Source organism: Rhea pennata, chromosome 16 (assembly GCF_028389875.1).
Source record: "Rhea pennata isolate bPtePen1 chromosome 16, bPtePen1.pri, whole genome shotgun sequence".
Lineage (NCBI taxonomy): Eukaryota > Metazoa > Chordata > Aves > Rheiformes > Rheidae > Rhea > Rhea pennata.
In genome coordinates, this window is record NC_084678.1 from 1,853,268 (window position 1) to 1,875,581 (window position 22,314).

The 22,314-nt window shown below is 41.6% G+C and overlaps 1 protein-coding gene across 1 annotated transcript in view; it reads right to left on the minus strand.

The window, feature by feature from the left end:
* Nucleotides 1-22,314, minus strand: part of CEP250 (centrosomal protein 250) — a 39,752-nt gene that overhangs the window by 11,664 nt on the left and 5,774 nt on the right. The window contains exons 6-26 of the mRNA XM_062588969.1: nucleotides 20,826-21,053; nucleotides 20,139-20,235; nucleotides 19,538-19,636; nucleotides 17,809-17,970; nucleotides 17,410-17,588; nucleotides 16,740-16,922; nucleotides 15,662-15,806; nucleotides 15,232-15,378; nucleotides 14,828-15,058; nucleotides 13,096-13,289; nucleotides 10,446-10,573; nucleotides 10,030-10,199; nucleotides 9,025-9,204; nucleotides 7,647-7,781; nucleotides 7,166-7,309; nucleotides 6,393-6,694; nucleotides 5,429-5,588; nucleotides 4,335-4,659; nucleotides 3,787-3,914; nucleotides 3,403-3,523; nucleotides 1,562-1,716 (exon numbers count right to left, since the gene is read on the minus strand). Coding sequence (XP_062444953.1) covers nucleotides 1,562-1,716; nucleotides 3,403-3,523; nucleotides 3,787-3,914; nucleotides 4,335-4,659; nucleotides 5,429-5,588; nucleotides 6,393-6,694; nucleotides 7,166-7,309; nucleotides 7,647-7,781; nucleotides 9,025-9,204; nucleotides 10,030-10,199; nucleotides 10,446-10,573; nucleotides 13,096-13,289; nucleotides 14,828-15,058; nucleotides 15,232-15,378; nucleotides 15,662-15,806; nucleotides 16,740-16,922; nucleotides 17,410-17,588; nucleotides 17,809-17,970; nucleotides 19,538-19,636; nucleotides 20,139-20,235; nucleotides 20,826-21,053 — 3,613 coding nt within the window. The remainder of the gene's footprint in view (nucleotides 1-1,561; nucleotides 1,717-3,402; nucleotides 3,524-3,786; nucleotides 3,915-4,334; nucleotides 4,660-5,428; nucleotides 5,589-6,392; nucleotides 6,695-7,165; nucleotides 7,310-7,646; nucleotides 7,782-9,024; nucleotides 9,205-10,029; nucleotides 10,200-10,445; nucleotides 10,574-13,095; nucleotides 13,290-14,827; nucleotides 15,059-15,231; nucleotides 15,379-15,661; nucleotides 15,807-16,739; nucleotides 16,923-17,409; nucleotides 17,589-17,808; nucleotides 17,971-19,537; nucleotides 19,637-20,138; nucleotides 20,236-20,825; nucleotides 21,054-22,314) is intronic.

Consider the following 22,314-nt stretch of genomic DNA (forward strand, 5'->3'; position numbering starts at 1 on the left):
ATTTGAGGTTTTAATAGAAAAATCTAGTTATTCAGTTAGTTTCCTGGTTACACTTAAATTTTTAACTTTCATTCAAAGAGTGAGCTTAGAACTGTACTGTATTTTTTTTTGCATTTACAACACCCATTTGCAATGTGTTCAACAGGTCTATTTTGCTCTAAGAAAAAGCACCTCCTCTTATTTGCTTGCAGCCTGGCTGCCGCTAGCTTCCTTTGATGGCCCTTGTTCTTCCATTGGAAGACACAGTGAGAGATGCCTGCCTGCTTTCTCCCTGCCACACAAGATGTTGTAAAGCTTTGCTGTGCCAACCTACAGGTCATTTCTTTCCCCAGCTGAAGAATCTCAGCCTACTCAGCTGGTTCTATCTTCCTTGACATCTTTCTTGGAGCCTCTTTCAGCTCTACTGTGTCTTTACCGAGAAGTGCCCGAACTGCATCCAGGATTAAGGTCTAGAATAATTATGATGTAGGAAGTGGCATGATGATGTTCTCTCTACTAGAAAGGGAAGAGAGAACAATGCAATAGCTGTTTTTTTTTTTTAATTTCTACTATATAGTGTTTTCACGATACCATCCACCAGAACCCTAATGCCTTTGCTCTTGTGAGGTAATGGTCAGATTACAGCCTGTCATTCTGTGTTTGAAACCAGGACTGGTTTCCCCTTGCAGACTTATATGTATATTTATCTAATCAGCTGCTTTGTTTCTCAAATTTCTCCCACAGTCTGTCCTCAGCCTTGAAATGCTGAATAACTTTCTATTAGCTGCAAAATTTCTCTCCTCACTCCATTTTCCAGATCACATATGAATATAAACATATATTATTTATAGATTCATAGAATAGTAAGGTTGGAAGGGACCTCTGGAGATCATCTAGTCCAACCTTCAGCATAGCCCGTGTGGGGACTGAACCTGCAAACTTGGCATTAGCAGCACCATGCTCTAACCAACTGAGGTAAACCTGCCCCCTGAAAATCCAAAAACCGTGCAATGTGAATAGAGACAAGGTTTGAAAGTTATTTTGATTAATGCTTAAAGGGCAAAAATCTTCAGGACTGAGGTAAACTAACAGTCTGAATCATAACTGAGTTTTACCTGACTCCAGCATGCTTTCATAGTTACTCAGAAGAATGCTATTAGGAAAGTTAAATTAAATAACAATTACTGGTATAAATACTGTTCTTCTGCCCTTGTATCTCCAGATACTTTTTGATACTGTTCATCTTAATGGTTTCTCCTTTCTGGACTGACATCTCTTACTCAAGGTAATGACTCTGTTAATGCAGCTGCACGGCCTGGCAGGAAAACAAAAGTCTGGGAAGCAAGAAATGATGGGTAGATGAAAGGGGAAAACAAGGCAAACTTGGTCAGTATTTGCATACTCTGTACCTTGTTACACAAAGTCCTTAACTGCTTTCTTAAAATTGACTTTTAAGCTTCTCAGAACTGAACCAAACCTGCACAGCATAACCCAGTACTGGAAAAGCTGTTCCTTAGAACATCAACAGAAGGCCCATAAAAATATGTAAGACATTCTCCTTCATGGCATCTTCTAGCCTCACCAGGATATCCTTTCTTTGCTTCTCAGTGCTCTCAAGTCTCCTTTCCAAAGATGCCACCTCCTGGTGTAGGGTCATAACCTCCTTCTTTAGAGCAGCAGCCTCTTCCTGCAAGGCAGCTTGCAGAGAGTTTTTCTTGCCTTCTGCCATCTGTGTCTCTGCAGTGGTGAAGGTCAGGGAGAAGAGGAAAAAGCAAAGCAAAATCAAACCGATTGCATTCTAGGGAGAAAATATTTTACTATCTGACTGTGTTTTACCAGTCCTAGGCTCAAAATGACTTTCAAAACATACAAAAATAAAGGAAACTTCCAGCCAGAGGAGAGAAGTGGAATGAAAAGTGGCAAGGTTCAGAAAAAATAGTTGCTCTTCTGCTTGTTGAAGGACTAGCACTAAGGCTAAAGCAGAATGTCATCCACAATATTAGAAGTAGATAGAACATGCTTGCATAGATGAAGCAAAGACAGAAATAGAAGGTGAAAGTCAGATCTAGTATCTCAAAGGAAAAGGATTGGATTGAAGAAAGAAACAAAAGTGAAGACTTACTTTGACACAGTTAATTGACCAGGAAGACAGACTTTACAAAAGAGAACAGATGTTAGTGTTGTGCTTGGAAGATGCACTTGGAGGTATTTGACCAAAACAGTGATAGGGGAATGCACTGTGCAGTGATAATAAAAAGGAAAAGAAAATATTCAGGGAGACTAGGACAACAACTAGGCAAGAACATCTGAGCATCACTCCAGTAGCGAGACTGGAAACCAGAACAGTTACTGTTGAATAGATAGGAACTAAACAGGGAAAAAATGGGCAAGTGGGAGAGCAGGATCCATCCAGCAGCAGAATTGACAGTACATAAGCTGTTATATATGACAAAGAACTACAGATGTTGCAGAACTAGAGATGGTCAAAGGCTTGGAGAACTTTCCTGTAAAGACAGACTGAAAAATGACCAGCAGTTCAATCTCAAGAGAAATACTGATTAGCTAAAAGTACTACATGAGCAGAAAATGGCTCGTGGGGAAGCCAATGAACAATACGAACACTTTCTTATTCCTGTAGTCTGAGACAAGGAAAACAAGACAATGAGATGGAAAAGCAATTCTGATTTAGAAAGTGGGAGAACTATGACAGAGAGAGGAGCAGAGATGCAATGTTCAGCTATGATATAGAGAGGCCAATAAGGCCAATAACACTGGAGTCTGAGAAGGCCAGGAGACTGGTGGAAGACAGAAGTAATTAGTCACACATGAAAGTTTCTAGACCCACTCATACTGACCACATTAGTAAAGACAAATAAGATGTGGCTAGGGAAGTAAGAAATTGTGTTTGTTACAAATGTGAGCTCAGACACCAAATCAGTATCAGACAGAGGACAGTTAGGAAAGATAGCAGCATTAGATACCAGAGAACTAGACTGAAGCAGAAAAAGGGATGCACTGGCAATTACAGTAACACAGAAACTTAGCACTGAACTGATGCTCCGTGAAACTGCAAATGCAAAAGGAAAAGGCAGTTGGGGGTTGCAGGTTGGGGCTTTCAAAGGGCATATGGAGGGCATATTATGAGGTGTCAAGCTACATCTTTTCTGCAATGACATATAACCTGAAAGGCACCACCTTTGCACATACATCACCAGTAGCACAGCTAGATGCACTGCCAGCCACTGGATCCTTCACTATGAAAAGGTTTCATTCCTGTGTGCTGGTAATTCTAGGGCTAAGCCTCATGCTCCTTGTTTTTTCCTTTTCCCATCTCCCGGCACTGCACTCTTCCACCATGTGGTATCAGAGCTCCCTGCTGGTGAGACAAGATAGGCTCAGTGGATTGGAAAGTAGAGGCTGTACCTTCCTGGCTTTGAGCCAGTCGTTTTTGCAACTCTTGATTGTGGGCACTGAAATGGTCCCTCTCAGCTCGCCTCTTGCTCAGCTCCAGCTCCAACTCCTGTGACTTCTTCCTGGCATCATTCTGAAGGAAGTAAGAAGAGCAGTATGAGCAGACAGAGTCACAGCTGGAAGGAGACGAAAGTGGTACAAAAGCTAAGGCAGAAGTAAGCCAAGGCAGGGATGAGGCCAGTTTGATAGTAATGATAATTGTGACCATGATTTTCCTTTCTCCCCATGGCAGCAAGCAAACTTGGCTTACAAGAAAGCAAGAGTTTACATCCATTCTGGTTTTGGCAGTCTGCTTGTCAAGACAGGATTTCTGGTTGTACTACAGAGACACATTACCAAATCTTGTTGAGTCTGCTTCAGGTCCTGCTGTAGGTCTCGTAGGGCTGCTGCCACTCTGTCCACTGTGATCTCTACAGGGAGGTCCCTGGCCTGAGAAACAGTTAGGCCCCAGACATGATCCTGTTCTGAAGAAAGAAGCCATTCTGTTTCAAGCTTTAACTGGAGGGTCTCCAAAAAGAGAGGCCTGTTTATACAAAGAAGAATGTGGCAGTGCCTCAGAGACTGTTCTAGAGCTCATATTACAGTAAGGCATGTGCTATAGGCTAATGTTATTTTGCTACCCACTAATGTCAGCACCGTCCCAAGAAAGATGCACACGCACTTCCATGTCTTGGGCCCTATTTCACACTGATGTCAGTCATTTCTCCACATACAAACATGGACTTTTCTCCCTGCAGACATCTCAGGCTTTCAAGACTTCTCAAGGCTTGGGTCAATCTCAACTGAAGGGATGAGTCTATCAGGATTACAAAGAACCAGCCCTCCCTTCACCTGCTCTCCTATACGTACTCCAGAGACTTCTCAATCCAGCCTCCCACACTTGCCTGAAGTCCAAGTGACCAAGTCTCTGCTTGAATCAGTGCTGCCACACAGCATGCGATAGAGAACCAAATGCAGTTTGTTCAGCTGGGCCTGGGTTTCACAGTGGGCACTATTAGCCTGCTGGCACTCTGTAGCCAATGCCTTTGCTCTATTCTCTGTGCTACAAAGCCTCAGATGAAGTTCAGACATCTCAGCCTCCAGCACCCGCAAAGAGTCCCTCAAGCATCGTTCGCCTGCTCGAGACTGCTCCAGATCCTGTAACAGCTGCTTCTCCCGAGCTGCCAGGCCAGCCTCTTTCTCCAGCACCACTTCCTGGAGTGACTGAACCTACAACAGAGATGCACAGAGCCTTAGGAATGGAGCAGTTTCTGAGGTAGCAGAGCAGGAGTAGGAAAAAACAATGGAGTAGAAATTACTTTAAGCAAACACCACACAACAGAGACAACCACACAAAAAACCAAAGGATTTGATCAATGCAAAATGGAGAGTAGGCTAGAAACAGGCATCTAGAGGCTAAGGAGACAAAAGGAAGCTTCCCTAGTCCCAAAGGAATGGCCCAACTGTCACAATCTCCAACTTGAGAAATGAATCTCTTTGTTGTGCTTGTGTTTAGGTGTATGACTATCAGAGTGAGGTGGCAGATCAAACATCCCAGCACATGTGTGGTGGCTGACAGACACATCTGAGAGTAGAGGTAAAGGGGAGTCAATCAACATCCCATATTGTGCATCTCCAAAATGCAAGATGAACAGGCTGAGACAGAAGTGCCTTCTACAGATTGCAGTACCCATTTCTGTCTCACCAGATTGCTAGGTGTCCTTCAGAGATGGAAGAACCATCTGGGGACAACAGTTGTAACAGAGGTACTGAAAAGCTCAAAAGGAGTCTTCTGTTTCTCCTCAGAGACTTAATACTTTGAACCGTGAGAGAATAGAGGAAAACATAGGGAGAACATAGCAGATCCAGCCTTGACTTCAGTGTGCAAAGTCTCTGGGTAGAAGCCAGAAGAAACATGTGTCCCTAGGAGAGGAAACAACTCATTGCCTAAAAGCTGAAGGTGGTATTCAAAAGAAGAGGATGCTAGGGCATAGGGCACCTGGTTGTTGAGCTCTTGTATTTCTCTTCTGTGGTCTGAATGGAGCTGCTGGGCTTGATGAATAGCAGACAGCAGTTTAGACACCTCGTTCTGCTGGGCAAGGCTGTTTTCTTCTAGGGTTCTGAGACTCAGTTCCTTCTTCTCTAGAGACAGAGTCAGCCTGAAAGAAAAAGAGAGCATGCAACTCATTATTACATGGTATAATATTTAATAAACTCTCAGGATTCCCACCATGAACAGCAAAATGGCTTCATCTCCTGAGGTTTATCTAAACAACTAGGCTGTTTGCTCAGACCTAAGTCAGGCTGGCAGTCATATCCAAGCACGTACCCTCTATGCTTGTTTCCACAGAGCAAATATATGTATATGTTCATGCAGGTACATATACTCAAATACTTAGAACAAAGACTTAAAAAGCCTTAGTGATACACATAAATACAATCTCATATCTTGTCCTCTTCTGCATGCAGTACCTGTAATACCAAAGGGCTTCTTCTCAACTTCAAGGATGTCCCAGAAGAACATAACAGACAAACAGGCTTCTGAACAAAGGAATCAGGAATGAAGACTGAAACAGATCTGAAATGTTTAAAGCTCACTGGACTCAAGGCACGGCTGATGGATCTACCTAGCCCATTATACTGCAGTTTATCTTGCCTCCTTTGATGTGCTTTAGGTTTGAATCCCCTGAAAGCTGCATTTAAAAGTATTAATATGCCCACTTTGCTTTAGATAAATCCTTCCTTAAAGAAATAGACTACTTTAAAACCACTTGCTTCAGAAAAACCGTAAGTGAAAGACAAAAAGAAAAGAAAGAATAAAACACAACAACAGTAGAATGAAACAGTCCTACATGGATAATTTAGAACTCTGCTTTTTAGGAAATGCTGCAAGAGTCAATTATATGTGCAAAGACTTAAAAGAAGGAATCTGTTAAAATAGTATATTACATTGTCTTAATTACCTGGCTCTTTCATCCTCTAGAGCTTTCAGTGAAGCCTGAAATTCTGTGTTGTGACGTTGTGCTTCTTCCCATTGGCTTCTTTCTCCCTCCAAGGACTGTATACAAATTTGCAGTTCTTTGTTCTGATGTTCTACCTCCTCCCATCGGCTCCTCTCCTCCTCCAGGATCTTCTCAAGGTGCACAACCTCTAGCATCTTCTGCCTTGACAATTCCTGTGCCTCACGCAGATGCTCCTGAGCTTCATGGCCGATTACTTGCCAGGATTCTTCAGAGACTGCTAGCTGAGATTTCAACTCTTCTACCTGAAATAAACCATAAAGAGCAGTTAAAGACTAAAATTTGTCTCTGTCAGCTGTGTCATATATTGTGAGGAAAGAGAAAGAACAGATTTAAACTTCATCCTATTAAAAGAGCACCAGAGTTGCATCAGATACATCTAACTTGTTTAAAAACTTCAGTGAGATAACATGTTCATCTGAAAAAACACCTTAAAATCAAGGATAGCAACAACAGACCAAATTTGCCAGTAATCACCCTGCTGATGATTACTGGCAAAATAATAGGCAGAAGAACTAGCCCAAGACTGTCCAGGGCAGCAGCTGAGATTCAAGCAGACAGGTAAGTCTCCTTCAAACCAGCAGAGATGGAGGCCAGAGTATGACGGTAGTTACAGGGATACACTTTCAGTCCCCTCTGCAGTGACACAACGGAGAAGCAAAAAGTGGACAGACCACTCGTTTGAAGACTGGAGGGTCTGTTGCTGTTTCAGTCACCTTTTTCTGTAGAGTATCCCTCTGCTGAAGAAGGACATTCATTTCCTCTTTGAGGGTTTTGATTTCTTCCTTGTGCCTATTCTCCACTGCCTTGAACTTGCTCTGAGCTTCCTGAAGCTGTGCTTGCAGCTTTTCTGTGATGTTCTGTAACCAGGAATGGAGAGTAAGTTACTGGGGCCAGCTGTCAGCTCCAGGTCCTTCCTCTTTCTGTCCCCAAGTCAGCTTTATTCAGCCACCTCTTTCTGCTTTTCTACTCAGCTTTACTTCTACTGTAACCCTTCCTTTGGCTTATCCCTGGAGCTTACCAGGAGCTGAGCCTCAGTGCCTGCAGTAGTACCTCTCTCCCCTGTCCCAGGATTTCAGTTTCAGTTCTTTGTTATTGGCTTCCCACTCTATTGTCTGGCTCTATCAGCCCCTCTCCCAGCTCATGTCCAATTGCCAACTGCTTGTTCTTCCAACCTACCCTACAAGTCAGATTTACCTGTCCATTCTCTTGTTGCTCTTTCACATCCCGCCTGAGCTGCTCTAGCTGCTTGCAGGCTTCTGTTAGCTCTCCCTGAGTTTGAAGTAGTGTCTCTAATAAAGCCTTCTTCTCGTTCTCTTTTTCTAGCAGGATCTGCACAGAAATAAAGGAGAGATGTGTTTAAACATCACAGATGAAATTTGTGTAGCAAGAATCAAAGGCTACAGGCTCACTCATTTTCAAAACAATATACTCCTGGTTTCCTAGGTCAGCATCTGCTCACTTGGAGGCACAGATTAAGTGAAATTGGCGGTATAAACATGGCCCATCTGTGATTGGACCTCAATAAACTCTAAGTCTAATATGAAAATACGTAACATTTCTCAAGTGTCTGGTATTGCTGGACAGGTTATTTCTTGTCTTCTGCTGTGTCTTTCAAGAGCATCTGGGTAGCAGCAGAGAAAATGCAAGACCAGAAGGTCTTGCCAGCAGATCCTTTAGGAAAGTCATGTATTCTAAATGGCATTTGTGGAAAGTTACTTCAATTTTAATATATTCACTGGACTTTGGTAAAGTTCTGACACTAGAGGAACACTGTCATCTCTGAGAACTGGTCCTGTCATTCCAATACCTGCAGACATTGCTGTGCCTAGATGATCTGAATAAAGAGCATGACTTTGGGTAACGTGCTAAGAGGACTCCCAGGGTATGACATATGAGGTCTGAGCACAAAACAACATATGACTTCAAAAGCAGCCCAGAGGCCATGTCTGTTTTTCTGTTCAGAAATGTTTCAGAGCAGCTTTTAGAAAGATTTTTCCTTTGTCAACATCCCCTTGCTCCCCAAAACAAAAAACCTAAGCTCAGGGGGATTTAGTCCTACAAACTCAACTTTGGTCATAAATGCATTTAAGGTTATAAAAGAACATCAGTAAACTTCAGGGAGGAAAAAAAAGGACGATTAAGAGCACAATGAAGATACTCTTAGATTAGTCTTAAAAAACCCAAACACAATAGCAAGATAAAAATCTAAAATGAAAGGTAACATTTCTGCCTGGCTTCCAAAGAACAGTCTTTTTTGCACTCCCTAACACAGCCCTGCATGTCTTTCCTCTCACTAAATTCAATAGAGAAAACACCTCAAATACATCAGGAAAATAGAGACACACAGGGCATGCTCCACACAGCTCAATACCCAACCAGTTATCATATCTCCATGTTTCCTGTATCTCGCTGTACAGGTGATTTCTTTCTGCTTGGTTGCTAAGGCTCCACTTTGGTACACAAAAAGGTATCCAAGAGATACCTCTACCCAGAAGCCAGTGTCAAGGGCAGTACCACCAATAAGGAGCCCAGAAAACTAAAAATACACAAATTCTCTGTTCATGCTCTTTACCTCTTTCTTGGCAGTTTCAGCTCTATTTCGTTCCTCTTCTTGCTGAACTTGCATGGTAGCAACCTTCTGCCTCATATCCAACAGCTGCTTCTTGTGCTCTCCTTCTGCCTCTGCTTTCTCCTTATCCCAGCGCTCCCGCATCTCCCGTACCTCCGAATGGTACCCTTCCCGCTCACTTGCCTGATGAGTGGAAGAAAAGACTTCAAGACAGAGTCTTGACCAAACTCTTCAAAACCATGTGAAGCATCATCCCTCCCACAAACCTTCACTTGAACAGCTCAGAGTAGTGGCCTTGTGTCCTACATAAATGCTGTCCTACCAAGAAACATAAAAGGAAGGTCAGCAGGTGGAACAGAAAGAGATGTTACCTTACTCTCTCGAATGGCTGCCTGTTCCCTAGCACATCTGTCCTCAGGATTTCTCTCTATTCTCAGTCTCTATTTTTGAAGCTCAATTCCATTTTCATCAAAGAAAAGATGCAGACTGACTGCAGGGTGAGGAAAAGGCCTATACCCCGATGACCTATTCACTAGACAGGCCAGACACTGAAGTACCAGGAATAAGGAACCTCTTCCAAATGCTTTGAGTACAAAGATAAGACCTCTGCCAACCAAGAAAGGATAGAAAGAAGGGGAAAAAAGTTTCTGTGATTACAGTTGGCAGGAATATTAGGAGTCTGCTTCATGGTAATCAGGAATCTGGATAGATCCTGCTCCCTTGCTGTTAAGCTTTCTGCAGAGCTCATCCAAACTTCTGCACACAATTAATTGTTGAATTCATCTTAGGCCCGCACTGAACCTCTAGCTGCATTTACTGTCCCTATATAGTCACGTGGGCTTTCACATGCTTTCAAACATGAGACACTGGCTCTGCTGCCTGGTCCTAGCATCATGTGGCCTGTAATAGATAATTAGTGCTATTTCTCGCACTCTTATTCATCTAACCTTCCAGAAGAATTCAAAGTCATTGCCTATATCCTTAGATTGGGGCCATGTTGTTTCCTACCAGGTCTTGCAGGAGCTTATCAATTTCCAGTTCATGATCAGTTTGATGAAGCCTGAGAGTATCATTATACTGCTGTTCTATCCGTAAGAGCTGCTGTGCCATGTTTTCCCGTTCCTGCTTCATTCGAGATCTCTCTGCTTCCAGTTCACAATGAAGGCACTTCACTTCCCCTGCAAATGAGAGATGGCAAGAGATTCAGTTCCTCTCTTGCATCTACATAAACAGTGGCTCCAGTTTTACTAGCCTTAAGCCATTTGAATTTTGTTGCAGAAGGGATCTGTCTCCATCTCTCTTACTCTTCAGAAGCACTGTACCACAGACAGACAGTTATTTTCATATCATCAGCCCTAGGTAGGAGGATGATACCTCCTCCTGTCTGTGACCAGAGCCACAGACAAGGTGCACGAAGCTCTTACCTTGTATCACCTCCTTGGCCTGAGTGACTGTATGAAGCTGGATTTCTAGCTGATCTCTGGTGACTTCCAGCTGAGACAAATGCTGCTGAGTATCAAACAGGCTGGATTCCAAGATCTCCTTTGTCGACCTACAAGTTATAAATATGGAAAGACAGAAGTCTCTTGCTATTAACAGCTACAGGGAACTATATCAGTAAGAAGTTGTTCAAGAGCCCTACAACTTAGTAGGGAAAATGCATTCTGTGGGCACTTGTGGACAGTAAATATATTTCTACCATTTAAAATAGCAATGCAGGCCCCTCCCAGGAAATGTCTAGGCCTTACTTATGACCTAGCATAACACAGAAAGGTTGGTTTGATCTTAAGAGCCAGATCTTAAATTGCTATTGTCAGATCTATGAAACACAGGTAACTGTGTTGACAAAGTCTGTGCCAGCAAGCAAAAGCTCATCCTCTGCTCACAGTCGTTATCTTATTGGGACCTCAGGTCTGCTCTGAAAGGGACAAAATTAGAGGATTTCCCTGGCTGACTAGTGACTTTTTAATGTTGCTTATAGTGCAGGCATATGCTGGCAATTAGCCAAACTCCCTAAGTTTAGAAGCGACTGAAGGAATACCTCAATTCGAAACACATATAACATCCCATGCTTCATTTTTAAGAATTCTGCTAGCACAAGAACTATCTGCAAGAAGAGGTAGGTATCCCTCAGCTGAGACTGTTGGAAGCTCAAGAGAAAAATCTGCTACTTTAAAATATCGCTTACGCACTATGCGGTCCCTCAAACGATTTGTCATTCTAAATAGAAGCTGTAGTACTGTGGATGTAAATTGCTACAGACTTATAGCAACTGGTCTATATGACACACAGCATTTTTGAACCAGCAGCTGAATTTACCTCTCTTCTCTAATTCAAATTCTTGTGTGCCAGTTTCCTACAATATATGGCACTCCCTCACTAGTACAGAAAGGTAATCAAGATAAGATGATTAAAGGCATAGGGGCATGTGGTTGTTACAGTGATAAAACCCAAAATAGAAGCATTTTGCTACACAGATGGACAAAGGAAAATACATTCTCAAGCAAGCAGAACCAAAGCATAACTCCAGTTATGCACCCATTTGAAGGCTAAAGAAAAGTCAGTCTCCAAAACAGAACAGAGAACGAGTTTAAAATTCTGAGAGAAAAAGGGTCTTGGGGAGAACATCTGGTGAGAATGGTTGCCAGCTTCTCTAGGTAATGACATTTTAATTGCCAAAGATTCTTCACAATTGATATATTTCTTCTTTTGACTGATGCTGTCACTGATGTAAAAAAAAAAAAAAAAAAAGGAAAAAAAAGCTGAAATTTTAATAAAGTTTCTCTGAAAGTACATACTGCCAGTGTCTCTATTATGTCAATTTTTATACTGAATACATATGATCAAATAGTTCTCCACTTCACCTGTGCACTGACAAAACCTGGAAAGTCACACCAGTTTTAAAGGCACAGAAAGGCAGCTCTATAGATAGCTCAAGTTCATCATGAATTATCTTCCACCTTTCAGCTTTTGTTGCACTCTCCTCTGGAAGTTGAACCAGGAAAGAAAGCACTGAATCCCTGCAATAAAAGTTGTAGCCCAGAAGTACAGTCCAATAATTGACAGAACATAAGTTAGCTGGAACCAGTGAGAAAATCTGGAGCAAACTCAAATAACAGATTGAGTCAAATTGTGTTTATCAGCCTTGCTAACAACATATTCCAGAGTGGTGAAGTGGCAAAACTCAAGAAGCAAGATTAAAACTCAATCTCTAAAATGTCATTTGTGTTACTGCAAGTTCTCAACCTTTCTTAGAACTACCTCAAGAGGAGGACAAGTCTCTCAATCTCTTGCTGGAAAAGCAGAACTTTTCATACTCAGTCTTGGAAACCTGATACAGCAGAAGCATAGTATCTTTTTCCATCCATATATAACTTCACCATGATGCTTGTCTCTGCAGGCCATGTGGTAAAGGAGTAAAGGACCCGCACAACAGTGACAGGCAAGAATTCCCGAAGACTAGTGAGGATTCAAAAAAGGCTTCTCTGTTGCTCAACCAACTTCAGGTCCTGCACCACAGTGAACATGAGTTACCTTAGAAGCAGAAGACTATGTATTCTCAAGATCTTCAGCGTAAGCCTCTAACTTCACCCTAAATGGCAGTGTGCTACCCAATGTCCTCTGCAATAGCCTTGAATCCTATAGATCCCATGTCAAACTACCTGATATGAAAAGATCTTTGTTCAAACACAGAGAACAAGAAACAAAAAACAAAAAGATGTTTCAGTCTCCATTAAATGTCTGGATGCAAGCAGAGAGAGCATGGTTCAGTTACAACTCAATGTTCAGCCAATGTACCAGATACTGAAAAATCGTACTGGATTGCTTTGGACTTCATTCAATAATGTGCAAGTAGGCACAGATCACAGTTTCGCTAGCTTTGGTTGTCAGTAAAATACATTCAAATCTTGGTAATTTTTTGGCGGGGGGCAAGATGCTTTGATTTGCTGTCCATGGAAAGTGAAGCTTTATGAAAAGCATACGGGGTGCAGTAAATGGTTGTGCAATGACTACCACCTTTATAATTACAGACCTTAAATAATGTCCTGTTTAAAGCCTCCTCCCTGTCTTTACCTGGCTTCTGCCAGCTGCTCTGAAAGGTCTTGTCTGTCCCGTTCCACAGCTGCCAGTCGCACATCTAGGGCAGCCTTCTCATTCACCAGCATTTCCTTCTCTCTGGACATCTTGGCCAGAACATCTGCTTGATGAGAGGACTCCTGGCGCAACTGCTCCAAATCACTGCTAGCTGATTCTTGCTCGTGGCAAATCTGAAAGCAGGAAGAAAATGCAATTATAGTAATTTCTCTGAAGTTCTGTTCAGAACTAGCCAGTGTCACTTCTGAATTAGCTACATCAGAAAGAGGTCCTGTACTGTGGGCTGAATATCTAAGAATATCTCCACGTAGCACTAGTAAAATAAGCTGCCAAAAAGGCACAGGGACTGTTAATTTGGAAATCATGGGTATGGTCATATTGGGTTAGTTGATAACAAACAGCTACTTCAGGACAAATGTACATACCCCAGACTATATGTTTTTGTGGAAAAAAAATGTATTTTTCAAAACTTGAAAACCTTGCAAGCCAAAATTCTGGCAGAATCTATTCCAGTACTGGAAATTTTCAGGTAAATTTAGACAAAAGAAAGTGAAAATAAACATAGTTTCTCCTTCTAAAACTGGTGACACTTAAATCATTTTGCTTTGTTTAGCTTGTAAGGTAGCTGAATGCAAAATTTGGTGATGCTTGGCAGGGAAACACCACTTGCGGCAAGTAGCGTCTTTTAGTGATTTACGAAAATCAGACTGATGTGGCCAAAGAGATAGACTCTACTTGTACAGTAATTTATGTCAACAGTACTATTTGCTCATCTTACACAAGTCACCTAGTATACCTTCCTGACGTTCAAGCTTGGAGATTAACCACGATATTTTAGTGTTTTTCTTCAGCATAACACCTCTGCTATATATTTGCCAAACAACATACTCTATACTCAAAAACTAAGACTATGCAAGAGAGAACACACTGTGCAAAACAATTAATCTCTCAGAGTTATCCCATAATACCCAAGACCGTATATTATGAAACAGTCATTTAAATGACGACAGACTCTAGTTTGTTCCAGTGATACAATTTTCACAAGCTGTTTTTATGGTATAGTAAAAATCAGTTAGTCCAGCATAAACAGTCTTGTCTGATCACTTATTTCTCATCTTCTTTCTCAAAGCCTAAAGAGACTATCAATTCAAAGTTCCATTTCTGTCTTGAAATACAATTTCAACAGCAAGTGCAAAGTATTTTTCCCATCTTTAGCAGGACAAGTCAGCAGAAATTGACTTGCAGCTCTGTTCTGCATCCCATATTAAGTCTAAAACAAATGTGAGTTCTGTGAGTTGCAGACTTCACAGCCAAGAGCACAAATGGAAACATATAACAACATATTTTTTCCCTTTGGGAAAAGGATGAAGAGTTACACTGTTGCTTCTTTTGTCACAGATGACAGTAGCAGCCTTGCTCAGGATTCACAGACAATAAAAAGCAAGCTCTCTGCAGCTTGTCAAAAGCCAAAGAAGCGAAAGCAGGTAAGTGGATAAAATCATCTGTAAAAGCAGAGGACAACTCAGTCCTTCAGAGAACTGCAGAGCATCTCTGCTAGCCACTGATCCATTTCCAGAAGGAAATAAGCAGGGTCTGTGACCTCCAGCAGAATCAAGTGTCTCATTGTCAAGGGCACTGGACAACCGAGGAGAGTCAGCTTCACTGAGCCAAGCAGCCAAATGCCCATCTAGTACCAGGCTTTTGGTCTCACCTGATGGAGCTTTTTTTGGGTTTCTTCCTTCTCTTCTACCAGTCTCCTCAGTTCTATCTGTTGTCCCTCCTGTTGGTCCTCTGCTTTCTTCAGCAGCTGCTCTAGTTGGGCTTTCTCTGTGCAGAGTTCTTCATTTGTCCTTTTACACAAGTTCAGCTTCTCCTGCACAGACAACTTTGCTTTTTCCATTTCTTCTACTTTACTTGACAGGACTTCATTCTCCTGTTCCAGCTACAATCACAGAATCACAGAGGAAATAAAATACAATAAGCTGCATTGTGTACCAGGTTTGGCTAGGACAGAAAAAGCAAAAACATCAGCCATACTTTCTGAAGGTAAGAAGTCTGGAAAGGAGCAGCATCTGGACATAAGCACCTGCCAGAATCCTTGGCAACTCTGCTCACCTGTAACACAAGCTTGTTCAGTTGCACTTTATCTAATGCCAGAGCTTCATTAATACTGCTCATCTTTGCTGTTGCAATGTGTAGATCAGCTGTTTCAGCCCTCAGCTTATTCTGAGCTCCTGTCAGGTCTACTACAGACTGCTCTGCCTAAAAAGACAAAAGAACAATACAAAAACAAAGACAGAAAAAACTCTGACTTTCACAAACAACTCCAGATCCCATTTGTGCCTCTGACCTGACATACTCCCAGTTCAGCTTTCCCAATATGCACATGGGGACTAACTCTCCCAAAGAGCCCGTATGGTCTGATCACAGCATTTTCCAAGAAGAAATTTTCCCTCTCTTAAACTGCCACAAACAGCATCTGTGGCGGTCCTGCTACCAGAACTCCCTTTCCCACAAGTGCAATCTAAGAATAAGACAACCATACCCTCTTCAGCGCCACTGTAAGCTCATGTTTTTCTTGCTTCAGCAGATCTCTATGAAGGTGAGATTTCTCCAGTGCCTCTCTTGCAACTAACAACTCACTCTGTAATAATGAATGCTTTGCTTCAAGTGCAGTTAGGTCCTTCTGACTATGAGAAGAGGAAAGGCAAACAATTTTTTATGTCAGAAACATCATTTCCTAAAGTAGTATATGTTATGTCCCGGATGTGGCAGTTTGAAAGGATTTCCAACACCTTTCTATTCAGCACCAAAAGACTGCTAGAATTTTCTAACTAGAGCTATGTCACTCCTTTTCATTGATGCAGGTGTAACACTAATCCTTAAGAAAGGAAAAAAAAGCTTCCACAAAATCACAGAACATTTCCAAAAACGTTGGGTATTCTTAATTTAACAGTTTCTTGTCTTCTAGTTAACCTCTGTCCTTTCTGATATACTGGATACAAGTCTCAGCAAAAGTTTTTCTTTGAGTAAAACATATTTCTTGAGTCCAGATTAATATTCCCCAAATTATTCTTGCCTTCAGCAGTGAAATGATGAAAGAGCTAGCAATCTTTCAATGATGTGTGTGTTTGAGGCTTCCAAACTAACAGTTATGATAATTCAGGTTGAAAGAGATCCCACAAGTCTAGCCCAATCTTTCGCTCACAGAAGGATCAGCCATGGGATCAGACCAAGCTGTTCAAAGCTGCATCCAATTTGGTCTTGCAAACTTCCAAAAATGGAACCTGCACAACCTCTCTGGAAAACCTGTTGTATTGCCTGATTGTCCTCAGAGTTAAAAAGGTTTTCCTTAAAACCAGTCTGAAATTCTTGTTTCAGTTTATGCCTGTCATCAACAACTCTGGTTAGATTCAGAAAGATTCCTTTAAATGGTCCTGAAGTACAAGGAAGCAGCTGTGCTGTATGTCAGTAGGTGCCCAGACCTGCCCACATACTCTGCACTACCCACATCTTTCTACTCTACAGCTGATGAACAGACAAAATCCGCTCCTTTACAGCAAGCGAAATTCCTAAATTCAAACAAATGCCCACTCCTGCCCAGAGAAAGCTTTAAGACTCACAGAAGCTCCCGGTCCTGGCGCTCTCTTTCTGTTGTCTGTTGTTGCTCCACCTTTTCTCCTTGGGCAGAATCTTCCTTCAGCTGCAGTTCAGTGTTACTCTGACGCAGACGCCAGGCTTCTTGCTCAGTTACTTTGAGCTGTTGTTGTAGCTCTTCCCTATTTTTCTCTAGGCTTGCACATTCACTGCAGAGACAAGGCCAAGTTACAAGAATGGGAAGGACTGAAAAGTCACGTATCACATTTTCATCATCTGTGATGGAGCTGTGGAGAGCAAGGTGGGGAAGGACTGATGTACTTGCTCTTCCCCTCACAAGGTAATTGAGGGAGGAAAGAGAAAGTGAGGCAGACATACCTTCATTCAAAGAGAAGCAGTGACAAAAAGAAAAAAAAAGAAAAGAAAAGAAAAGCTACTGTCCAATCAAGTTAAACACAAGATATTCAAAGAATAGAGTCCAGAGAAGTGCATTGAGAGGGAGGCATCTTGTATTCCAACACTCCAAGATAGCCGTAGGATCACACCGGAGCATGACAAACAGTGACAGGAAAATGCCAAAGTGCTGAACAGATGCACACATGCTATAGGGCAGGCGAATTCTTTGTCCTAAACACCTCTGAATTCCCCAAGCTGGAAGCAGATTGCCTCTAGCATGCAGGAGAATGAAACACTCACCTTCTGAGTCCTTCTACCAGAGACTGGAGATGCTGCCGCTGGCTGCTAGTTAACTTACACTCCTCCTCCAGCTGCCCAAGTCTTTGCTGCAACTTCTTGCACTCCTCTTCCTGCTGTCTGTGCTGGTGCTGCAGGACACTGATAGAGTCCTGGTTGGCGGAAAGCTCTTCTTTCAGGGCCTGCAAGGAGCAGGGAGGAAAACAGCACAAACAGACAAATCAGGAGGAAAAAAAAAAAAAAAAAAAAGGGCAGTGGAACACAGAGCTCATCAGATTGGCAAGGCAATGAGGTGGCAAAAGTGGGACAGCTATATGGAAACCGGATGAGTAAATGAAAAGCTAGGTGAGGTATTAGCTGTTGAGATTGTGGTCAGTGGTGAAGACAACCAGAAATTCTCACCTGTGTTGCTCTTTGCCTCCTTGCCAGCACTTCCTGCACCAATAAAAGGGCATGCTCTGCATTGCCGGAGCTCAGGTAAGAGGAGATGCTGCTAGACTCTGGGTGCTGAGAATTGTCAGTGCAGACATTGTTGACTGTGCTGTCACTGTCATCTAACACCACCTGAAAGCCCACATGAAGCTGTTATTCTTCACTTACATTATTCAGTTTTCCTTATCTAGTTGTCCTTCTTCAACCTTACCCTGGAGTCATTAAAGACTCAATTCACTCGTTTCTTCACTGAATAAATAAATTTTGTCCCAGTGACCACAAGTGCTCCAGGAATTTCAGAATATAGCTGCTATAAACAAGGGGAGCAGAAACAAATGTGAAATGGCTGGTGGCTGCTTGAATGCTGTTTCTTGAACCTCTCAGAAATGATTTTGGTCTCCTCCCTCTTATTAGAGCCACGTACCTCAGCACCAGAACACACCAGAAACATCAATGAAAAGAAATATTAACACTGCTCAAGAAAAAAGGCAGCTGGTAATTACTAGAAAACAGTAATGAAATTGCAAATGTTCATAATTACTCTGAGCAGTAGCATAAAAGGATAAAAATGACTAAATAAGGGAAAAGAAACGACTTTGTGAAAGGCTGTGTAAAAGACCTGATGATCAAAACCCCCTACACACAGGGTGAAGTTTAGGGGTAAATCACAGCTAAGCGTCTGGTGATATAATGAGCAGTAAGTGCAGAGCGAAGCAGCAGAGCTAGCAAGCGCATTGATGTAAGAAGTGACCTTTATAAAAATCCAAGGAACAGAATCATAGCTCAAGAAGGGTTTGGGAAGCCTCCAAGCAACACCGGAATAGAAATGTTATGTAGCCATGCAGAAAGCACAGTTCAAGAGGAGTCCTGAGCCTAATAGGGAAGGCAAAGGTAGTGAAATGTCTAGGGGGTCATTTGAAGAGCCACAAGACAGCCAACTCTGAAGTTAGAACAGGTTTACATGAGAAAAATGGTATAAAAATTGAACAGCCAGTAGTAATTAAATTCCAGTAAGAAGCCTAAAGAGGTGATCCTATGACAGCAGCTCAAAGACAACAGGAATGCAGACTGGTTGGAAAATAAACCCCAGAAGAGGTTCTGTTCTGAGGCCAATATCTGTCTGTTCCTTGAATCAGGGAAAGAAATCCAAAGATCTGGAAAAGCCATGGCCCAGAGGGTAGGTCCATCAAATGGAGTACATAAAGAATAAAAGAGTTGCTGAAGAAAAATAGAAAAGGCAGACAAAAACTGCAACTATGTAAGTCAAAAAAGAAGGCAATTTTTGATACAAGCCTATCTGAGTTGAAGGTGAACCAAAGACAATGTCAAAAACACATGAAGTGGAAACAAAAAAAGTAGTACATAGCTATTATTGGCTTTTGAACAGGAAAATAATATCATGCACAAAAGACATAGGGGAAATACTATGGCAATTTTTAGAGACTGGCTGAAATATAAATATTATAGTGATGACGTAAACCCAGGTATAGATAAATAAAATAATAATAATATTAACTGGTAATTATGTTAATTGGTGATACTGTCAAATAAAAGAGTAACTGCAGTTTTTATGATTTTTTTCTTCCAGACAGATTCCTGGCCTTAGAATATGTACATCTTTTCCATGTGCTTTTCTATACCCTTTATTAGGAATGTTTCAACCAAATTTACAGAGATGTACTGCCAGCTCTGTACTCACCTCAATGATATCTTTTATCAACTTTTGAAGGGCAAGATTCTCTTCTTTGGCACTTTTAGTCAATGAAGCTTCATATTCTACCTCTAACCGACTTGCCTCCTGAGAGCAGAATAAAGGAAGGGAGGACAGGGAACAGACACTCTGTAGCATTCTTAACTTCAGTAGCACTGTCATGCTGATAAGCCTCAGTCCTAGTCATTCCAGTATATTACTCTCCATATCCATTTAATTCTTTCTTTGCTAAAACTAACAAAAGAAACACCAGTAACTAGTTTTCACAGACTGCTAAGAAACTGTCAGTTCCAAGTAACTTTGGTCACTAGAGACTTAGAGGCAGAGGCAAAATAGCATTGATGTAAGTCCTCCGATGAAGACATCTGAACTGTCTGTACCTCCCCTGCCCTTGCCTGTACATGCACTGGTTCCAGATTTGCCAAACATGCAACAAATATTTTGGCAATATGCCTCATGTTTTCATACAGCTGGCATTTCTATCACTGTTTCTCTCAAAAAAGCCACATCTCTTTGTGCTAAGGCTGGAGAATAAATCACTTGGACCAAGCAGACACTGGGTTATCTCCCAGATAAATGTAAAACATACTAGAATCTCCACAGTATCGTTAAGTGTCTTCATGGTCTTCTCCTTTTCCTCATTCTGCTTCTGAGACTGTACAAGCAAGGCTGAGAGCTCCATCACCCTGAGAAGAGAAGGTCCACATGCCATTCCAAAAGCTTTGCACACCACCAGCTGTGAAAGGATGAAGCAGCTCCCAGAGGCACAGCAGAGAAAGTTCAACCCAGAAAATACAGCAAGAGCAACTTTGATCTCTACAAGTTAATATGCTTTGTATTGCAAAAAGGCCCTTTGTGCCCCCAAGAGACTTCAGCAGTCAATCTTGCAAGGAAAAGTCAGTACAGAGGTGCTACGCAGCTTTTGATGGTCCTGTGTGAATTCTTCCTAGCTCCTTGGGTGCAGTCCTGGATAGCATGAAGGCTGCACAAGACCTAGAACTCTGTTGGTGCTAGTCTGAATTTTTCATCATGAATCAGTTAATTGCAAATACATTATAATATACAATCTTTCTTCCAGTCTTATCCAACTCAGAAGAGTTTCAGTTAGTCAAACCTCTTTTCCACTCCTTTTCCTTAAAGGCAATAGTTTGACCACAGCCTGAAACAAGGCTATACAGAATTGGCAGGATTTGAACATGAACACAGCCTATCTATGAACCCAAGAAGCAGTCAAAAAAGATAGTGATGGTAATAGTAAACTTTAAAATGTATTTACCTGTCTTGGAGCTCCTTCTTCTCAAGGTCCCCCTTAACTTGAAAGCTCATCACTTCCTGGGTCTTCTGATTTATTTCCTTTTCCACCTGTTTCTGTGCCTGATCCTTTAAGACAGGTCTTCCCAAAGTGAAGGACTCCCAGAGCTGTATGCCAGAATTTAGCCGGAAGCAGCTGACAAGTATAGATCCGGAAAGCCTCATTTGCTCTGCTTTCAGTTCTGACAAATCTCTGAGAAAGAATAAATAGAAAAGCTAATGCTCACACCACCATTTTTATCAGGCAATTCACTTTTGAAGTGCATAATTGGGCAACAGTACAAGCTGACAGGAAAGATTATATCTTCTGTAGGAAGGAATCATTCATCTGACACTGTGGGATCAGGCACATCTTGAGAGTTGAGGAACGAGTCCATTTTCTCCTCAGAGATATGAAGTAGGGTATGGTATAGCCAGAAGGCTTCAAGGACTTCTGACTACTCCTATTAATTGTTGATCTTGTTGTTTATTATTAATATACTCTAATCATTACCATCATTAATAGATGTTAGGAATTTTTTCAAGGTCCCCAGTTTTTATAGACGGGGTATCAGCCTTAGGAGACTTATCAGTATGACCAACCAGACTGCTAACAGGCTCATGAAAATACCCACATAATAACCATTTCAGAAAGATGGTGTAAGAAGCCTAATCCTAGAATGCTGTAACAGAAAAGCACAAATTATGGAAGGATTAATGACTAGGTCAGACATACTCTGTACCTTAAGGAAAGTTTATATTCAAATAAGGCAAATGGATGAAAGCAACCCACAGTTTGAAATTGTATGCTTACACCAAAAGAATGTACTATTAAGGCTACACAATTATCACTTGCACAGAAGGCAACCATGACAAGCACTCCCAAAGAACCTCAGAGAACCTGAGAAAAAAAGAAAACAATAATAAAAGGAGGCACCAAACTAAGCAGTGTAAACTGGATAAATGCAATAACAGGGTACAGAAGTGATTTTTTCCTCTCAATAATGTTGACACAGGAATAAGTGGATACAAGCCAATCAAAATAAATGTAAGCTGGAAACAAAAAGAAAAAAAAAAGATAATCATGAATGATATTACCATCAGAAGCAGTGAAGCAAGAAACCTAGTGAAATTTAAAGTAAGTTTTAACCATTTTATAAAAGAGATTGTATTATATACTGCACAGTAGGGCTTGATGAGTGTACTCCCTTCCAGTGTGTCCATGTACGCTTGCATCTGTGTTAATAAGGCCAAATATTAACATTTAAGTTCATCCATTTAGTGCCTCTACATTCCTTATAGCAGAAGCACCTCAGTTTAATTTGGAACCCAGCATCAGACAACATGCTTGTTAAAACAGTCTGTAACATGGTTAATTGCTTTACTTCAGGCTAGCAAAGGAGAAACTATCTCTAGCTCTAACTAGAATAACATCAAGGCTCAAAAAACAAGTGTGGAGGAAAGCTCCATTTTTT